Source organism: Thermobia domestica, chromosome 13, assembly GCF_964235325.1.
Source record: "Thermobia domestica chromosome 13, izTheDome1.hap1.1, whole genome shotgun sequence".
NCBI lineage: Eukaryota > Metazoa > Arthropoda > Insecta > Zygentoma > Lepismatidae > Thermobia > Thermobia domestica.
Window position 1 is genome coordinate 119,529,909 of NC_137466.1, and position 20,355 is coordinate 119,550,263.

The 20,355-nt window shown below is 35.0% G+C and overlaps 2 protein-coding genes across 4 annotated transcripts in view; one reads left to right on the top strand and one right to left on the bottom strand.

Moving 5' to 3' along the window:
* Nucleotides 1–20,355, top strand: part of LOC145668452 (glycine receptor subunit alpha-2-like) — a 985,563-nt gene that overhangs the window by 822,784 nt on the left and 142,424 nt on the right. The gene's annotated exons all lie outside the window — the stretch shown is intronic.
* On the bottom strand, nt 6,338–18,838 carry LOC145668450 (uncharacterized). Of its 3 annotated transcripts, none has more exons than XM_081736328.1 (2): nt 18,669–18,838; nt 6,338–8,101 (listed from the first exon to the last, which is right to left on the bottom strand). In XM_081736328.1, exon 2 carries the CDS (start codon nt 8,074–8,076, stop codon nt 6,412–6,414), a length of 1,665 nt encoding a protein of 554 aa, XP_081592454.1. In that variant the 5' UTR covers nt 8,077–8,101; nt 18,669–18,838; the 3' UTR covers nt 6,338–6,411. The 3 variants fall into 3 exon arrangements, with proteins under 3 accessions (XP_081592454.1, XP_081592456.1, XP_081592455.1); XM_081736330.1 differs by having other exon boundaries at nt 18,665–18,838; XM_081736329.1 differs by lacking the exon at nt 18,669–18,838 and adding an exon at nt 18,514–18,583.

Sequence of the window (20,355 nt, forward strand, 5' to 3'; positions counted from 1 at the left end):
TATATGATTATCAGAGTGATTGAAGTGGATAGCACACTACTTCCACACTTTTTTTTTTCCGAGTCTAGTGGTACATCCCAGGGAGCATGGCCGCTAAATTTCTTAATATGAAAACACTGAAAGTAGATCAACGAATATGACCAAATCCGATATACAAATCTTCCTGGAGCAAGTCTTGTGGCCCGATTTTCCAGTGTCGAAATTTTTTTTTCGTGTCGAAACGCTCGTTTTTGTGGTAGTTCCATGTATCGTAGAAACGTCGTATTTAGTCAGCTAGTCAAGAAATTAACGTACTTTACGTTAAATGGGAGAGCATTAAAATTCGTTTCCGTTTGGCGGCACAAATCGAAAAAATGAGAAATTTGAAACGGTTGTTGGTAGAAACTCGAAACTTCTATACGGCGGACCCGAATTCAAATCCCCGCCGGGCTTAAACCTTTTCAAAAGTTTCAATTTCAATGCATGCTCAGTGTGACAAGCAAGGTCTGCTCCTATCCAGAAAGAAAAAGATGTTGGAAGAGGGCAATAGGAGAAGGTTCCTGCAGTTGTTCTAGATTTGATATTTTCATCTACTTTCAGGCATTTTCTGATTCATGTGTGGTCGGGTATTTTTTTTTCTGTGAACATACAGTATATACTGAAATAACACATCACATACACAGCAATATTGATATTAATATATGGTGTTCATTCGACAACACGTTCCGAACCACAGAGAATCTTTTTAGAATGGAGAACTCTTTGGTTAATTGTCTACTCTACAATTTTAACTACATAAACACGTGGATCAGTGCTACTAGCTGCTGTAGGTGCCGAGAAACTTTACTGTAAGTTGAGTTGTATTTGTCCAGGCGTTTTCACAATTGCAAATGATCTGGACCACAAGTAATGAAATTACAGCACCCAAGGGGAGAGATACTTTTGCTGATGGCTGTACATTTTAATATCTGAAAATTCTATTTTTGGATCAAAAGATCCAAAGCATTTCAGGCAAAAATTTTCTTGTAGGCCTTATATCTCGAGAACTACATATAGTGTAGCCAAACCAAAATTATCATTTAACTTAGTATGACGCGCTCATTCCGCAAAAAAATACAAAACACTAGATTTATGGGCCGTTCAAAAATGTTGTGGTCCCTGATCCACAAAATTCAATATATTTAATTCAATCAAACATTTTCTTCTACGTCCCATATTTTGAGAACTACATACAGTGTAGCCAAACAAAAACTCACAATTTACTCAGTATGATGTGCTTATTTCGCCAAAAAAAAAAAATGAAAACTCGATTTAGAGGCTGTTCAAAAATTGTGTGGTCCTGATACAATAAATTCAATATACTTCATTGAATCAAACATTTTCTTGTACGACTTATATGGAGAACTACATATAGTGTAACCAAACCAAAACTGACAATTTACTCAGTATAATGTGTTTATTCCGTAAAAAATATGAAAACTTGATTTAGAGGTCGTTCAAAAATTTTGTGGCCTCTGATCCAAAAAATCCAATATATTTCACTGATTCAAAGATTTTCTTGTACGCACCATATTTTGAGAACTACATATAGTGTAGCCAAACCAAAACTAATAATTTACTCAGTATGATGTGTTTATTCGTATAAAAATGTGAAAACTTGATTTAGAGGCCGTTCAAAAATGTTGTGGCCTTGATACAATAAATTCAATATATTTCATTGAATCAAACATTCTTGTATGTACCATATTTTGAAAACTACATATAGTGTAGCAAACCAAAACTAATAATTTACTTAGTATGATGTCCTTATTCTGCAAAAAAATATAAAAGTTCGATTTAGGGGCCTTTCAAAAATTTTGTGGCCCTGATCCAAAAAAATCAATATATTTCATTAAATCAAACATTTTCTTGTACGTCCCATATTTTGACAACTAGATATAGTGTTGCCAAGCCAAAACTAACAATTTACTCAGTATAATGTGTTTATTTCGCAAAAAATATGAAAACTCGACTTAGGGTCCATTCAAAAATTTTGTGGCCCCTAATGCAAAAAACGCAATATATTTCATTGAATCAAACATTTTCTTGTATGTCCCATATTTTGAAAACTACATACAGTATAGCCAAATCAAAACTAACAATTTATTCAGTATGATGTGCTTATTCCGTAAAAAATGTGAAAACTTGATTTCAAGGTCGTTCAAAAATTTTGTGGCACCTGATCCACAAAATTCAATATCCTTCATTGAATCAAACATTTTCTTGTACGTCTTATATGTGGAGAACTACATATAGTGTAGCCAAACCAAAACCGTCACTTGACTCAGTATGATATACTTATTCCGTAAAAAATACGAAAACTCGGTTTAGGTGCCATTCAAAAATCTTGTAGTCCCTGATCCAAAAAAAAAAAAAAAAAAAAATCAATATATTTCATTGAATCAAACATTTTCTTGTCCGCCTTATATGTAGACAACTTCATACAGTGTAACAAACCAAAACTGTCACTTAACTCAGTATGATTTGTTTATTCCGTAAGAAATACGAAAACTATATTTACGAGCAGTTCCTGACTTTTGTGGCCCCTGATCCAAAAACTTATTCTTGGCCAAGATTGCAATCTTTTGATCTATTTTTTGGAACATTCCTGATATTCTTGTTACCTAATAGTTTGTATTTGGCCTTATCATATTGTTAATCAGTGAACATGTCGCCTTGTTTATAGCGTATCTTTTTTATTTCCGATTGTCATGCTTTCTTGAAATCAGTAGCGTCATTGGAGATTTTGCAGGAGATGAAGCAATATTGTAGACTGATATAAGAGTTTCATATTTTAATGAGTAGCTATAAACTCTTTCCTGCTTGAAATGTCATTCAAGCGATTAACTGTGGGTGCCCACTCTCGTAAGAGAGAAAATATCTGTAATAATTTAAGAAAATATTGAGGCCGCAGTGACTTGGTGGTAGAGCGTTCATCTCTAGTGCGCGGAGTCCCTGATTCGATCTCAGCTCGCGCCAAATGGAGTTTGTGGTGGACAAACACCGTGTGCGTGGGTTTCCTCGGGGCTCTCCCGTTTCCTCCCACTTCATTCATTTCACCAATTCATTCATTTCTCATCATCACCTTCTCTTTTAACCTAGCCGGCATAACCGTAGGACGTAAAGCAGAGATTTCATTTCATTTCATTTAAGATAAGATTGCCTGGCAATCCTGGGGGGCGCGGTGGCTCAGTGGTAGAGCGTTCACCTCTGGTGCTTGGGGTCCCGGGTTCGATCCCAGCCCCTGCCAAGTGAACTTTGTGGTGGACAAACACCGTGCTCGTGGGTTTTCTCGGGGTTCTCCCGTTTCCTCCCACTTTCTTCATTCCACCATTTCACTCATCTCTCATCATCACCGTCTCCTTTAGCCTAACCGGCATAACCGTGGGACGTAAAACTCAAAGATTTCATTTCATTTCATTTTTTTGCCTGGCAATCCTGATGTAACCCATTATAATATATTAATTTATAGAAGTCTAGTGCTAAATGTAACATTTAGCAACCGATAGTTTCGTCGATGTGTGTGCAATGCCCCTTATATACACCTAGATATGAGGAACTGTTGCTGACAGTTAGTAGCTTATATACAACGTACGATGTTATCTAACGTATATTGCTATGTAATTTGTATTAACAGATCATTATATTACAAAAGATATAACAATACAAAATTGATTATAATTCTTTGGAACTTCTTTTAGTTATACAGGGTGGACCATTTATATTTATAACTTTTAACCTAACAGATAAAATTCGATGAAATTTTGAAACATGCAAATATTGGTAGATGATATTGTTTGACATACTCCATTTACCTAATTAACAGCGATGAAATTATTGGAGATTATGAGTTCGGATTTAGGCGAAATTGATCAAGTATCGATCAAATATTTACCATTCGACAAATCTCGAAAAGAAATTGGAATACAGTACTCCGCTTTATCAATTATATTGATTCTAGAAAGCCCTACGACTCGGTTAGGTGGACAATACTGTTCAACATTCTTACAGAATTGGGAACACCGCAAAAGTTATAGTGCGTCCAGTAAGAGAACGTCTCTGACAGCTCGCAGTGACATTGCCACTACTCGCGTGTCAAGGTTTTTGTCGGTGCAACTGTAGTGGCAATTTAATTAATGGTATAAGACAGAGTGATCGTGGTTGGTAACACTGGTATCAAAGTAGAGGCTGCAATGTCCCACCGCATGTGGTAAGAAACGTCAGAGACCATCTCTTGTTGGCCGTGCTATAGTTAGATTAATTAATCATATCGTCCGAGTAGGAAAAATTTCTGTCCACGAGCTTTCATGTCGAGAATGACTTGAAACAAAGAGATGCGTTGTCACCATTATTATTCAGTTTTGTTCTGGAGTACGCCATAAAGAAAATCAGACAGAAACCAGGGAGTACAGCTGAATGGTATTCACCAGGTTATGGCGTATGCTGATGATGTAAATATAATAGGGACACGGGTTTGGAAGTAAATCCAAAGAAAACTAAATACATAGAATTCCGCCGGGATTGTAATCAAATATTGTTTTCGACAATGTTGATGTTTTTAAACATGTAGGTGTTAACAGACCAAAACCATATCCAGGAAGAAGATAAATATCAACTGAAAGCGGGAAATTCGTGTTATTGTTCGGTTCAAAATCTTTTGTCGTCGCGAACTATGTCGAGTAGTTCTGAAGCTTCAAATATATAAAATGGTAATCATGCATCTTCTGCTGTATGGTTGCGAAACGTGATCGCTTACTCTGGAGGAAGAACGCAGACTGAATGTATTTGAGAATAAAATCCTAAGACGAATATTCAGATCCAAGAGGAAGGGGAATGGGAATGGTGAAAACTTCATAACGAGTATCTACATCATTTACATCTTTTACCAAACATTATTGGGGTTATCACGTCGAGGAGGCTCAGGTGGGCAGGTCATGAGGCCAGAATGGAATGAAGTATGACCGCTTTCAAAGTTTGAACGTGAAATGCAATTCGCAACGACCATTAGGAAGATCTAGTCGTAGATGGGAGGACAATATTAAGATAGATCTTGCAGAAATAGGAATACAAAGTAGAAACTGGATCCAGTTGGGTAAGTACAGAAGTCAATGGAAAGCTATTGTGAAGCAGCCTTGAACTCCGGATTTCATACACAATAGAGTAAGTTAGTTATTACGCATTCATTGAAATGTTCATCTAAATGGGAGAAGGGGATTGGAAACTTTCCATAAACCTATTATTTCCTTGTGAAGAACGGACATTTCTACTAGCAATTAATGACGCTTCGTTTTAAAACAAATAACTACTAAGTTTATTCGTTCCTTACATTTTGCGCTTTTCGTCTGATTTCTCGCTGAAAATCAAGGACACTACACCTTTAAGTTATATACTACAACTTCAACAAATCTCATCCAATCGGGATCAGGTTGGTACGGTGATAGACTTCGATTTCCTATGTTTGAGTCAGAAATATTGTTTGTGCAGGCTTTTGGTTTGTGAGTTCTGGACGGTCAAACGTTGAGTTTCGAAGATTTTCGAAAAGCAAAAAAAAAAAAAAAAAAAAAAAAAAAAATATCGTCCGAACCCATCTGCTTGTGATCAAACTTAGAATGGTGGTAGACGTACTTCACAAGCGAATGAAATATTGCGATATGCTGGTTTCTGGTATCTAAGTTAATGCACAATCAAAGTTCAGAATGAATTCACTGGCCAAAGTAGAAACGCAATAAATATTATTGAAATAGGAATTAAAGGCCAGTTTAGATAAAAATCAACAGCAAATGATGATTTTTTTTTAAATCATGGCTATGAATATTTTACTTGTAAATTAATAAACGCTGCTACTAATTCCAAGTTAGAACTTACTCTCTCTCTCTCCTCTATCTTTTTGAGTGAATACTTCTTTCACAATAACTTTAACAAAATAGACTAAAGTTCTTTTTGAGATATTCGAGACAAGACGCGATATTTCACGACAGCCTCGTCTTGTCTCGTGTTTCCAGAGACATTTATTTCGTCTCCAATTCCACATAGATGAATTGATTCGAATCTATTCTAATTTGACGAAACGACACGGCGCGAAATTTTAGACATATTTCCTGTCGGGCACATTCCTATTTAGAATCGAAAAGTTTATTTTACTGACTTCTACTATGCGCACAAATAATATACATATTGATAATGCTGTTATTAAAATTCATTACCTTTTATTATCTTAGATTCATAAATTTATTATATATATATATATATATATATATATATATATATATATATATATATATATATATATATATATATATATATATATATATATATACGTATTGATTACATCTTAGAATTTTGTTTCACGAAACAAGGTGAAACATTAACTGTAATTAATATTTCCCTGAAACATTACATAAAAAGACAACGATATTTTCTTTGGTGTTTGGCACTTTCTAAATTAAATCCCTTCAATTGTTGTGGAAGACGGTACAAAATTTTGATTTGTTGAAAATGTGCAAGAAAAAGAAGTAACTCATCTTCGGTTTCTAGAATATTACAAGAATATACAAAAAATAACTTCCAGTGCGGTCGTGGAGGTATGTTACAAATTTTCTGAATAAAGTTTTCAGATTTATTCAGCAAAGTGTTGATGTTAAGTTCCTCAATATTGGGTACTCTGTGTAGAAGATTAATGAGACTATCTTCAGAAATGTCTGTACGTAATTCGACAGTTGTTAGAAAGGTGTTTTGCTTAGATGAATCGTTTATTTGAATAACGCTCCTTAAGCTCCAAATCTTGAATGAATTTAAATTTGGACAAGAGTTCAGCATAGGAGATACAACATCCAACTCTTCTTGAGGTCTGTGCTGCAAGGATAGACTTAAATTTTTGAGATTTTCTCCGTTTTTGGTGAGATATTGGAGTACTTTATCGACATTAATCTCCACAAAATTATCATTAATCAATCTAGTATGGATACTCAATGACTCCAGAGGTGGAATAGTATTAACATCCAGACGATCAAACCCACTATCTATTTCTAAGTCCACCAGTTTTGGACAAAGTTTTTTAATCAAACTAAACATGTCAGTGGTCACGAAACTTAGTCTTAATTTTTTTAACTTTAATACTTGACTTTCGTCTTCCTGAGGGCGCCAATCTTTGTTCAATAAATATGAAAATAGGGGTTTCAAACCAGTATTCAATTCCTCTAGGTTCTCCAACAATTCCAGTAATACTAGCATAGTTTCAACGGAAAGACGCTCCACATGTATTGTAAATTTGCGTAACGTAGAACATATATGATTCTTAGTTCTTGAATATCGCTTAATTTTAAATTCTTGAATCATCGGATCTCGTTTGGAAACAAGTTCGCAGGCTGGTAGAAATATATTTGGAAGTTTCCAGAACGTACTCTCCCATTCGCTATAGTTATCACCATAGATTTCATTCGCATCTTCTATTTCTATGATGTTTTGTGTTAAATAATTCAGACCTATATCTGTAATATTTTTGTATGAAACATACAGCTCCATGAGATTGTAACACTCTCTTCCTATAATAGCGAGAATTTTATCTGTGCAACAGTTCTTTAAACTTAAGCAAACCAGATTTACAGCTGACGGTAGCACTTTCTTCATATATCTTCCAATTTCTCGTGAAAAATGATCTTGTCGTTCAAAATCTGTCATATTGATAGTAGCTAAACTACTGCAGTTTTCCTTCAATAATTCCAGTGTTCTTGTACAGAAACAAGATTTTCCGAAAATTCGAAAATACAGGTCAACGCTACGAACACGATTCTGAAGAAATATTTCCAGTAAATACAAATGTCTTGAGTAAACCTCGGAACATTCTGCATAACTATCAGATTCACCATTCCCCAAGATAACCTCTGCTAGTTTCAAAAATACAGTTGTAGGCAGCAAAGCATAATAATCACGAATAGCTTGTCTTCCCTTATAAAAGTTAGACACTTCTTTTGCTGTCTTCGGACATTTGGTCACGAGTGTTTGACGTATAACGCCATACAGAATTTCCTGTAGAGGTAGAGGATTTCTGATCCAGGACATTTTATTCCAATAAACCCTCTGGAATCTGGAAATCAAATCAGAAAGTAAGGCACATATCAATTAACTAACCACGTCGTCGCGACAATTGCAATCAATTGAAAATGTCAAAATAATTCTATTATTATTATTATTATTATTATTATTATTATTATTATTATTATTATTATTATTATTATTATTATTATTATTATTATTATTATTATTATTATTATTTAGATATTCTAGCATTAAGGATTAAATATCGATTTCTAACACTTTTCCAAGCTTGAGACTGTCAAAATAACCAGAATTCGAACCTAATGCAACTATTTTGTGTGTTTAAAATCAGCATTGTTGATCACTACGGCATCATGTGTCGTTAGTTTCACAGGAGATTCTGCATTAATGCAGCTTATTAACGTGATCCAAAGCTCTCAGACATTTCCTAAAGTTACGCAGCCACACACACAAAAAGTAGAAGTTCTATACACCGGACCCCAGGTTATGAATTCGGTGTATTTTGTTACAAAGAATCCGAACTTCAAAACCCCAGGACGATTGACCATGTCTTTTTTTTTCTTTCTTTTCCTTTTTTTTCTTATGAGTGAAAAACTTGAGAGCGATTTTGGATAGGGGGACACACGTTTTTCGCCCATAAGACTAAATTGACACGGTCAATCGTCCTAGCGTTTCTAAAATTTGGATTCTGTGTAAAAAAAAAAAAAAAAAAAAAATGAATCGATACTGTGTCACCCGCTGCACAGAACTTCCGATTTTTTGTATAGCTGTATTAAGTATTTCCTCCCTATCTAAAATCGCTTACGTTTTTCGCTCATAACAAAAAGAAAAAAAAACGACACGATAAATCTTCCTGGGGTTTTGAAATTGGAATTCTGTGTAACAAAATACACCGAATCCATAATCTTTGGTCCGGTGCACAGAACTTCTACTTTTTGTGTGGGGCTGTGTAATTTTAGAAAATGTCTGAGAGCTTTGGATCACGTTAATAAGCAGGATTAAGTCCGTATGAATTGTTAAACTTATATATGAAGCGCTTAGAGATGGTATGCGACCAATTGAATATGTCAAGAAAATTGTCCGTTAACATACCGCCTTCATCGTTCCAAAATATCTGCATTGAGACGAGAACTCACTAAATGATATGGGCTGCAGGGAAGCAAACTGGTTCACACTGGTTTTTCATGAATCTAGTAAATTGGACCACGAGAAACATGAATCTGAAGGAATTTTGACGATTCGAATTTCGGAACTCGAGATATTCGAATTTGAAGTCACCAGGGAAGCAAACTGGTTCACACTGGTTTTTCATGAATCTAGTAAATTGGACCACGAGAAACATGAATCTGAAGGAATTTTGACGATTCGAATTTCGGAACTCGAGATATTCGAATTTGAAGTCACGAGGGAAGTAAACTGGTTCACACTGTTTTTTCATGATTCGAGTAAATTAGACCACGAGATACATGAATTTGAAGGAATTTTGACGTTTCGAATTTCGCAACTGGAAATATTCGAATTTGAAGTCACAAGCGAAGCAAGCTGATTCACACCGGTTATTGACAATTATCGTAAATTAAACTGTGAGGAACATTGATTCGAAATAAATTTGACGATCACACTTTTGAAACTGAAGATACTTGATTTTGAAATATGGATGCCGTTGCGACGGTTTCCTGCATAATTTTGATATGAACCTTTCTGTGGACTCCGATACATGAAAATTTGTTTCCCTTTTCCTTTCGTATGTAGTAATTAGGACTTTCCGAATCGTAATAGTTTGTTTGATTTATTGATAAATAGTAGTGTATATAACAAATAACTCTTGTTTATCGAATATTCTACTTTTTAGTTTTTGGCACGTAGCCTACTATATTTAAAGTACTCCTTTATATTTTATTGACTGAGCGGCACGCTGAAGCAACATAAGTAGAAACGTAGAAAATAGGAAATGGCACTACCTAAGCATAATATACTTAAAAAGATCGAAATATTTACAAGTGAATAAAACGAGTGACGATCAATCAGAAGTAATCATGTTCATCTGCTTTGGATATATTGGAGTAAAAGTTCTCTTCCTCCTCCTCCTCCTCCTCCTCCTTCTACTTCTTCTTCTTCTTCTTCTTCTTCTTCTTCTTATTATTATTATTATTATTATTATTATTATTACAGTAAAACTTGTATGAAACTGAATGTATTGGATTCAACATTTTCTTACGTTTGGGTCAGATTTCCGTTTTGCACAAATTTGGGAAGAAATAAAATTAACCATTGGGACTTTAAAAGGTTTCCGATATAGATAAATTTTCGCCTTATTTAAGTTTTGATTAATACAAATTTCACTGTATATGAAAATAATTTGTTTTACTCTTATGTTATGTGGAGTTCAAGAAACTAGTGGAAAATATTAACTATAGGAGCATTTTATATATGATGCCGTATAGATAGCAGAAAAGAAATAATGTTTCCGGTACATAAAGTTTCAGCTTCATGTTTGATGTAATTTGTAACTAACTTACAGGTTATTTTGTAATAATTAGTTATTTCCTGGAAATTAATATTTAAATACAAATTGCATGAATTATGAAGTTTATGTGAACTACTTTAAAACAAACTGTTATATTTACAGTATCCTGGTAGTATATAATTTCTGTTGTTTAAATCTTGTCTCTGTTCCTGTTCTTGAGAGTGCATGCCAATTTTTGGTGATTGATTTCAGGCAGCAGTTTGGTTTTTCAACAAACTCATACTATGTTAAACAAAAAAGAACAGATGAAGCAGTGGCGAAAGCCAATGATTACAACAGAAAAGAACGACGAGGACATATGGCCCGAACTGGTAAACTTGACAAAGGACAACTTTCTTAGCATATTCAATTCTGAAGAGTTCGCAATTAAATGTCTGCAGAAATACCAGTTAGTTCATCGTCCAGAAGATGAGTACAGGGAGGAGTTCACCTGCTTTGTGTGCCACAGTCACTTACGGGTCATAAATCAGAAAGATCTGAAATTGGGTTGGGGCTTTCGCTGCTCGAACCAAGGATGCAGATCACGAAATTGTTCAGAATGTAAGCGTCTCAAGCGAAAGTGCAAACCACCATGTGGACAGCGATACTCCTCTCTTCACAACACAGTTTTTGAGAACACCCATTTGAAATTTACGGAGATCCTTCATCTCATTTACATTTGGCTACAAGGAGACGAATCACGACGAATGGATGCTTTTGAAAGAACTAACGTTACCCCACGTGTTATTTCAGAGTGGACAAAAGTGTTCCGAGAAATATGTCATTATGCTGTCGGTAAGCGGCGAAAACTCACCGGAGAAATCGAGATGGATGAATGTCATCTGTATACTCGTAAAAATCATCAAGGCCGGAAACTGAGAGGAGATTCTCTGTGGGCCGTTGGTGCTGTTGAAAAAGACACTGGATACTGCTTCGTGGAAATTACAGAAACGAGAAATGCAGAAATCCTGGAGTAAATAATCCGTGATAATATTGAAGAAGGATCAACAGTGACAACAGATCATTGGTCTGGATATAATAATATATCCAAAAATTGCAATGTTAACCACAAAAGAGTAAATCATTCACAGTGCTTTACAAAACTTAATGTAAAAATCACGAGGAAAGGGGATTCATATAAGTCCGACCTTGTAAAAGTAACAACAAATCACTGCAAAAATATGTGGGGGAAAATGAGACCTCATATCAAATGTGTCCGCGTATACAGAAATAAAGAAGGAGAGCTCATCGAATTCGCATCCACGTATTGCGATCAATTTGTGTACTTCCAGAATATTCTCAGGCCTTTCAAATACAATCATAAAGGCTATATATTAAAAGATTGGCGGCGAATGTTTCAACAGTTCTTAATCGACATTCGGAACGTTTACCCTGGCATTGGTGGAGTGCGATATGAACACCCTAAAGATGTAGAAGAAGAACTTGATGTCTATTTGGTCGAGGAGCCTCGTCGACACAACCCTTCCTTACTTGAGATGGATCTTTCTGAAGCTCATTTAGAGTCACTAGGAACGCAAGTACAACGTAAGGAGGTGACATTCTCTGAAACACTAGCCAAGCCAGATCAACATTCATCTTCCCAGCCATTGGGTCAGTTTCTGGAAGAGCTGAACACCCGATCTCGTGATGCTCTCACATGGATACGCTTTCATCACGCAGCTGAAGATCTCAATGCTTTTCTCCCAACTCTTCATTGGGTTAGTGAAGTTTTCCAAACTGTTCAACATCAAGAACAGATCTGCGGCTGGCAAATTCCACCAAATCATCCCTCAAGAGATACACATCATATGCAGCGACACCCTCAGTTGGCTTTCTTACTTAGTGATTTCACAATTCCACATATAAATGGTTTGGGTAACTGTTTGTTCAACGCAATTAGCTTTGCTCTCTTTGGTCATGAGTTTTACGCCTATTTTTTACGACTCTACACCGTCAAATATATGTGGGAAAATCGAAACTGGATACTCACTCCTCGAGCAGATCCTCAAGATGAACTTCAACGCGTCCAATTCTTTATTGACAACGAAGGAGATCTCCTAAACTATATATATATCATAGCTCTGAGGTAGTTACTAACGAAAATATGAATGAAGGAGGTATAGCTCGAGAAGGCTGGGGAGCAAATATCCATATGGCTATTCTGGCAAGAGCACTTTGCAGATCAATACACTGTTATAGTCCGAGTAGAAGAACAGGATTACCAGCAATTGATCAATGTCAAACTATTCAAGAAAAAGTAGAAGAATTATTGAGGTGCGGGAACCGATATACACTTGATGTTAACAATGAACATGAGCCCTTAAGAATTTGGGTTCTTGACGCACATATTGAACCTCTAATCAAGATTCGAGAAGATTTGAATCCTCATTTTCTTGAGTTGTAAACATTTTGAGACTGGTACTTACTATACATTAAACCTAGCCTATATAGTGTAATTTGTTATTCTGTATATTATATCTATGTTGTACCTGCATACCATTCATCTAATTAAAATGCATAAATTTAGAATACAGAGAGGATGTATGAGCATTTAAACAAGTGCCATTCGTAATTTTTAAATCTATATGTAGGAACATGTGAAGCAACCTATCAAGAACCGCAAAATTATCATTAGTTTACAAAGTGACTGAATGTCTTGCATTAAAAACTGTTGACTCAACGAAAGTTAATACCCATACCCTAAACAAACAACATGCCCGAAAGTAGAATAAATACACGATTGAGTCACAAATTGCTAATCCTAGAATGCCTGTAGTTGTTCAAAAAATCTAAATCAAAAGCAATAATACAGTACTCTGGTAGTGATATACAACAACAACAACAATAGCAATAATAATAATAATAACTTTGAGCCTCCCGAGGACTTACGGTACTTTCAGATATGTTGTTTGTTCACAGTATAATTTCAGTCGACGACTACTCAAAATGTGTCAATTTAAAAAGACATAAAGAGGCACTTTGTTCACAACTAGCAGCCTCTAGTTATAGCTCCGAAAATTGAAAAAAAAAAGATCCCCAAATGTTAAAAAAAACCCCTCAAAATTAATTCACTTGCGACCCTCGGTCCATGTAGGCAAAAATGTTCCAAATTAGTTGTAGAATACACCCTCTAATTAATACATCGAATTTCCAGTTACTCTGCATACGAACAGTGAAACCTTTTATGAATCAGAAACAGGAAAAGAACTTCTTTCAAATATTATGCTGAAAATCATCTCCATTATGTCATATTAAATTTCAAATTTGCAAGTATTCAACTTCAAAAGTCTTATCGACAGAGAGTATTGGAATCAATATTCATCGTAGTGTAATTTACGATAATCAAGAAGAAAAAACAAATAAAAAAAACAGTGTAAACCAGTTTGCTACCCTGGTGACTTCAAATTCGAATATCTCGAGTTCCGAAATTCGAATCGTCAAAATTCCTTCAGATTCATGTTTCTCGTGGTCAAATTTACTAGATTCATGATAAACCAGTGTGAACCAGTTTGCTTCCCTGGTGACTTCAAATTCGAATATCTCGAGTTCCGAAATTCGAATCGTCAAAATTCCTTCAGATTCATGTTTCTCGTGGTCCAATTTACTAGATTCATGAAAAACCAGTGTGAACCAGTTTGCTTCCCTGCAGCCAATGATATGTTATGTAGCATGACTAACATATAAGACGTGCATGAATCGCCAGAATGCAACGTTTCACAAAAATGTAACATAACACCTTTATCCTCTAAGCGCTTCATATATTGCTTACTTGAGCTATGACGATCCTATTGACCACCGATTGGCATCTTCATCAAGATGTACTCATTCAGTATCGTAAGCAAAAGACAATAAATATTGTGTTATCGTAATCTTAGCTAAATATCAGTTAGTCATAAACTTTTACGGGAGTAATTTTCTTACTTCACATTTTTCGGCTACTTCTTACCTCCAATATCAAGTATTAACCCTCAATTTGATGCAGATGTATAAGATGATTAACAATTTGGTTGCAATGGTCTTATACTCATATGTTTAAGTAAACCTAAACAAAAGAAGTAATCGCAACTGTCTCGGGTTTTCACATAATCGAAATTTTCGCATGGGTCGCAATTGTCAGATGTTCCTTTTATCACAGTTCACATGTTAATTTGCTCTGTGTATCATTCAGATCAAATTACACTGTTTTATAAATGAGGGGTGTGATAGAAAAGCGTGATAACCCTCATTGCAATTTTGCAAACACCTTATGTGCCTTTCTCAAACTAATTTAATCATATTAATAATTATTTATAATTTAAGCACAGGAAAGTTAATGAAGAAAGTTTACTTTAAAAGGTAAGTTCGATCAAGTGGTCGAAACAGGCGATTTTGCACACTTTATAACTCAAATAGTTTTTTTTATCGAACAGTTTGGTTCCTATGTGTTATCAACTTTCTCCATCACACCCCTCAAGTTATAATTTCAACTAAGTTAATCACTTTCTTTGAAGACAGTTCAGTACGTAGTGTAGTAATATGAAAGCTGCTGGAAAAGATATATGTGAAGTAAGGTGGGCCGAAAACAGTCATATTGTTTTTAAGTCGTAATACCTCGGAAAAGTTGCGAATTGGAGAGACTGAGAAGTAAAAAAAAAGAAAGAAAAAGAAAAAGGAAAAGAAAAAGAAACAAAATTAGTTTACATCTTCTGGTTGTGCATGTGCTCTAACGTTTTCCGAAATTTGGAAAACTTCACATTTTTATGACAATTGTTAACATTTTTTTAAATTTTCCTCTCCCCGAATGTAATACCTCAAATTCTTAAGTACTAGAAGCACAGAAAACAAAGTTTAAGTGCTAAATCCATCAACGCATTCTCTTTAAAGTTAAGAAAAGTTTGAAATAAAATTTATAATTAATAGTAGATCACAGTTCAAGGTAAAAAAAAGAAAAAGACTAACAACGCACATGCTTTTTTCTTTTATTGAATAAGGGTAGAAATTTAAATGTTTAAAAACAAATTATTTTGGAGAATTAATAATATTTATAAACATGTTTTTATTGACAAAACTACTTAGTAAGTTTTGTGTGAAGAGTTGTAAGTCCAAGAAACTCACGTTGAACAATTGAACATCGTTTTCATTCATGCTTAGCGAAGGTACGTACTTTGAAATCTGATTTATGGGTGGAGCGTCATTAACCCGAGCGAGTTACAACAAGAGCCTGGAATTTCTCAGAATGGACAGCCGTGGTGCGAGCAAAATACCTTGACTGATTTGAACAATTATTTTTCCTAAGTCATTATCGGTTTGTGTAAGATTCGTCAAGATCTATTACAGTTAAATATTGACAAGTAAGATATATAAAGCAGCCCTCGTATATCTATATCACCCAGTGTTAACATAAGATATTCTTCGAAAGAGGAGCATGAGTACACAAAGAGTGAAAGTGGTACTGCGACCTTAGGCACCGTCAGGTGCATAAGAGGGCCTAGCGCCAATAATCACATCACGGGACCACTGGACTAGTAAAAAACGCGATATGCTTTTGTGTCTACTTCTTGTACGAACCATGCTCAGAACGCGGGGCCCCTGTACCCGCGGGGCCTGGGGCGGTTACCCCATTGGCCACCCCCAAACTCCGCCACTGTCTGAGACACTAATGGTAATTTACGTTTAGAACAATCGGTTATATGTCCCTTCTTACTTAACCGTCTATAGAGTAAGAGGATAGCAAGTGATTCCACCAGGTGTTAATCTAGGGTAAGTGTTCCTAATTTCACAGTATATAGTATTTTTGATATAAAATTAGGAAATAATAACAAACGATTAATATATAGGTTCATTCTAACATAAATAGATACATATAGGCTATGTTGCCATTTTATTCTTTTAAAAATTTAGTAATTTTGCATCGAAGTTCAGACTCCAGTTGATTTTAAGTTCGTTGGTGTCTCTCCTTGTTTCCCAATAGGCTTGCCTCATTTGTCTTTTTCTTACTTATTTTACGATATATTATGTTTAAAATGATAGATATCTAATCCAATTAGTAATGAATTTGTTATGTGTGGGACATTTTCGACGTCGTACATATTTCATTACTCACTATTATTAAATAAACATAACTTTCATCTTGCCATTCAAATAAGCAATTGCGACATTAGACTCCGGGGAGGTCTGTATCCAATCTTGGATCTGACCTGAACATTAAAATTATACAGTGGAGTCCCGCTAATCCGAACTAATTGGGACCGAACACTGTTCGGATTAGGCGGAATAACACTATAATCGCGATTTGAAGCGAGCGAACGAGTATATTGTGTTATAATACATAGAATATAGTATTTCAAAACACGTTTCTGACTACAATATATGTACTGTGCTGGAAAAATGTTGGATGAAATTTCCTCCCGGACCTGTTCGGATTAAACGTGTTCGAATTACCATGACTCCACTGTAATTAGAACACTGAAGTGAGTCGTTTACATGACTTCTATTATTCGCCCATTTGTAATAGTACAACATAAAAATAAAGTGTATACTCACTTCATATTTAGCAATGCCTAGTCATGATATAGGTACTTGGAACATTTCCACAGACACGAATAAACATAAGTTACACGCATTAAAATCATTCTCCAAAAAATCAATGGGAGTGAGTATAACCCGCTCCCCCCAGTGATTTTTAACGAATCATAGTGATTCTAACGATTCATATTAGTTCATAATGAATCGGAATCATATATTATAAAGATTTAAGATGTAAATCTTGTGGTAAGGAAGCTTTAGTATAAGTGGTGGTAGTAGTAGTAGTAGTAGTAGTAGTAGTAGTAGTAGTAGTAGTAGTAGTAGTAGTAGCTGTAGTAGTAGTAGCAGCAGTAGTAGTATCAATAGTAGTAGTGGTAGTTAGTAGCAATAGTAGTAATAGTACTAGTAGTAGGAACGGGTTAGAAGCCCCGCAGGGGTTGGTTGGGTTCTGTTCTCGATATAAGTAGTAGTAGTAGTAGTAGTAGTAGTAGTAGTAGTAGTAATAGTAGTAGTAATAGTAGTGACTTCCAGTTATGGTGATAAACAACAGGGGGAGCGGGCTATACACAAGCCAATCAATGCTTTTCATTTCACTCGAAACAGAATGTTCATGAATATTGGTGCAAGAATTATCGATGTCTAACTAGATTTCTAACAAAAGTTTGTTGCTGCTATGACTACGACATATGCCCCTAAACCATGTTAATTATAGGTAACTCATAGCATAACCGCAATACTCTAAAACTTATGCTATAAGTGCCTCGTGCAATGGAGTAGGTATACTTTAGGTCTTCACACGGAAGAAAAATCATGTCTCTTGTTACATTTAATCTGGTTTCTTAGACAATAGAGAAGGAAAATATTCCTTCATATAACAAAATATGGCCTATGTTTAGCAGAAGGGGTCCAGCTCTTTTCTCTAAAAAATGTTGCAATTTTGGTAATTTCTGTTCACATTCGGTTAGTTTAGGCTAGCTTACGTTAGTTTAGTTTAGGTTAGTTTATGTTAAATTAGTGTAGGGGTCCCGTATAGTTTTTCAAAAAACGATAGAATTTCGCTTATTTCTACTATTAGGTAAGTTTAGGTTAGTTAAGGTTAGCTCAAGTTAGTTTATGGTAGGTTAGGTTAGATTTGGTTACGTTATGCTACGTCGAAGTACTTGCATCATCCATTTCTCCTGTAAATTTTGTGTTTTATGTGCTTCTGGACCCCTTGTACTAAACATACTCCCAAAATATGTCATTTATCAATAATAACATCTACTCACGCAACCTTTCACAAGTTTGTAAGAGGCACTACAAAGTTAAGATTGATACGAAATTAAGCACACTTAAATTACGTAATCAGTGCAAGTACTTAGTATGTATATAATCACTAAAATACTTCGTCTACGTAAGGCAGTAACTAGTCTAAACTTAGAGTTTCTTACGTGGAATTTCGCCCTTATACTTCAAAAATATTAAAGTAACTAAGCAAGTTAATTGTTATGCTTAACTGTGTATTGATTTTTAAATTCAAGAACTAGATATATGACAAAACAATAATGTCTATTGTAACATTATAAAAACATTAATTGATACCTACGATACAAGTATAGCTTGCCAAATCCTTATTAGTTATCACTATTTTTTTTTTGGCCTAATTATTTTACATTTCTAATTTAATAATCAAATATTGTTTTACTTTACTGTTTCATTCAAATTTGTAACATTCAAATTCATATTTATTAACAGTTTTCTTCTTCTTCGTATTCTTCTGCTTCTTCTTCTTGTTATTATTAATGCTATTTGACGAAAAGTTTGTTGTCTACAAAAGAAAGATCTCTTCTAATTCCTTTTCAGTTTGAAAAGTTCCCAAATTAGCTGACACATTTCCTCGTTGAATGTCTATATTAATGCGTTGTATGAGAAATGCTCTAGCTCGAGTATCTCCCGATTTTAGCAAAATGCGTTGGCCAAGTTTATTGATAAAATTAAATCCCTCTTGGGCCCATTAACCACTTGATTCCATTTTTATTGTAACAAATAAATATTTGTCCAATAGATTGATACTGTATATTTATTCCATTTCTCGGCCTCTCTTCGAGCTGTAACTACTCCTCCTCGAGTCGATGTTTCTGGTATAAGTGTCTGCACAGGTGAAATCCCAAACAAGCGCTCTTCTTTCTTTCCATGGCACTAACGTCATTTCGTCAGGGCTCTTTCCGTCATTGCGGCTACATCCATTTGGTTCTCTCACTGATGGAATGCCTGCTGACATAAGAGCTCTCAAAATATCATTTACTGTAGTATGTCGTGAAAGCCTGCCAGCACAGTTTTTACATGATAAGCCATGCAATCTTTATCATCTACACGGGCGTTGCATGCAGAGCGACGATGTGGCTTTGCAGATATCTACACCTGAGCATAGAGCAGTGGCTATTCGAAAACTTTCGTTAGATAGATGTAAGCCCAAAAAAGGTGAAGGTAAGGCTTGAAGCCATACTCCGTTTTCGGGAATGTGACAGCAAAAAGCCTGGCTTTAATTTCGAAGTTATCTCTAGATCTTAATATTGAAGTTATATGATGCTTTATTATAGGCTCATCCCAAGCTGATTGGATATTTCTTTTTTCGAGTGCTGGAGGATCTAATCCTACTAAATTAATCAATTTGGCCATGCAGTCCTGCATATCTTGATCAGTGTTTATGTCGACTTCCCGCTATAATACATATTCTATTAATTGTCGAGAGCCATAGGCTGAAGCGAGTAAACACGGAATGACAATATCTATTGCGCGACGAATACTGTTTTTTCACCAAAAAAAAAAAAAAACTTTGTGCTGCATAGGAGCTATCTGAGCTACAACTGATTTTGATATATTTTGTAAACTAAATCAAGACAATCATTAATCAGTACACTCTTAGAAATTTCCTTGCTCAGAAATGAGAAAAATGCTAGTTCAAAACAAAATAAGCAATGTTTACTCATATTTGAGGAAAAATGTGTCATTATTTCCAAATGTGTTTTCATTTCTGAGCTCAAGGCAAATTTTCATTTATGAGATTTTCTCACTTCTTAAAAATGAGAATGGAATAGTGCGTGATTTGCAATATCATAGATGATTAAAAAATAACGGTAAAAATCTTACCGAAATAATATTGCTATGTTTTACTAGGGAGTAATATTGCTAGAGCTTAATTACTATTCAGGAAATGAGATAAAGGATTTCAACCGTAGCAGAGTGCGAATGGATATGAGTACGCAGTAGGTGATGCAGCTGAGGTGGCGTAT

Excerpts from the sequence above, each read along its gene's own strand:
- LOC145668450 (XM_081736328.1), bottom strand. The coding sequence starts at position 8,076 with ATGTCCTGGATCAGAAATCCTCTACCTCTACAGGAAATTCTGTATGGC.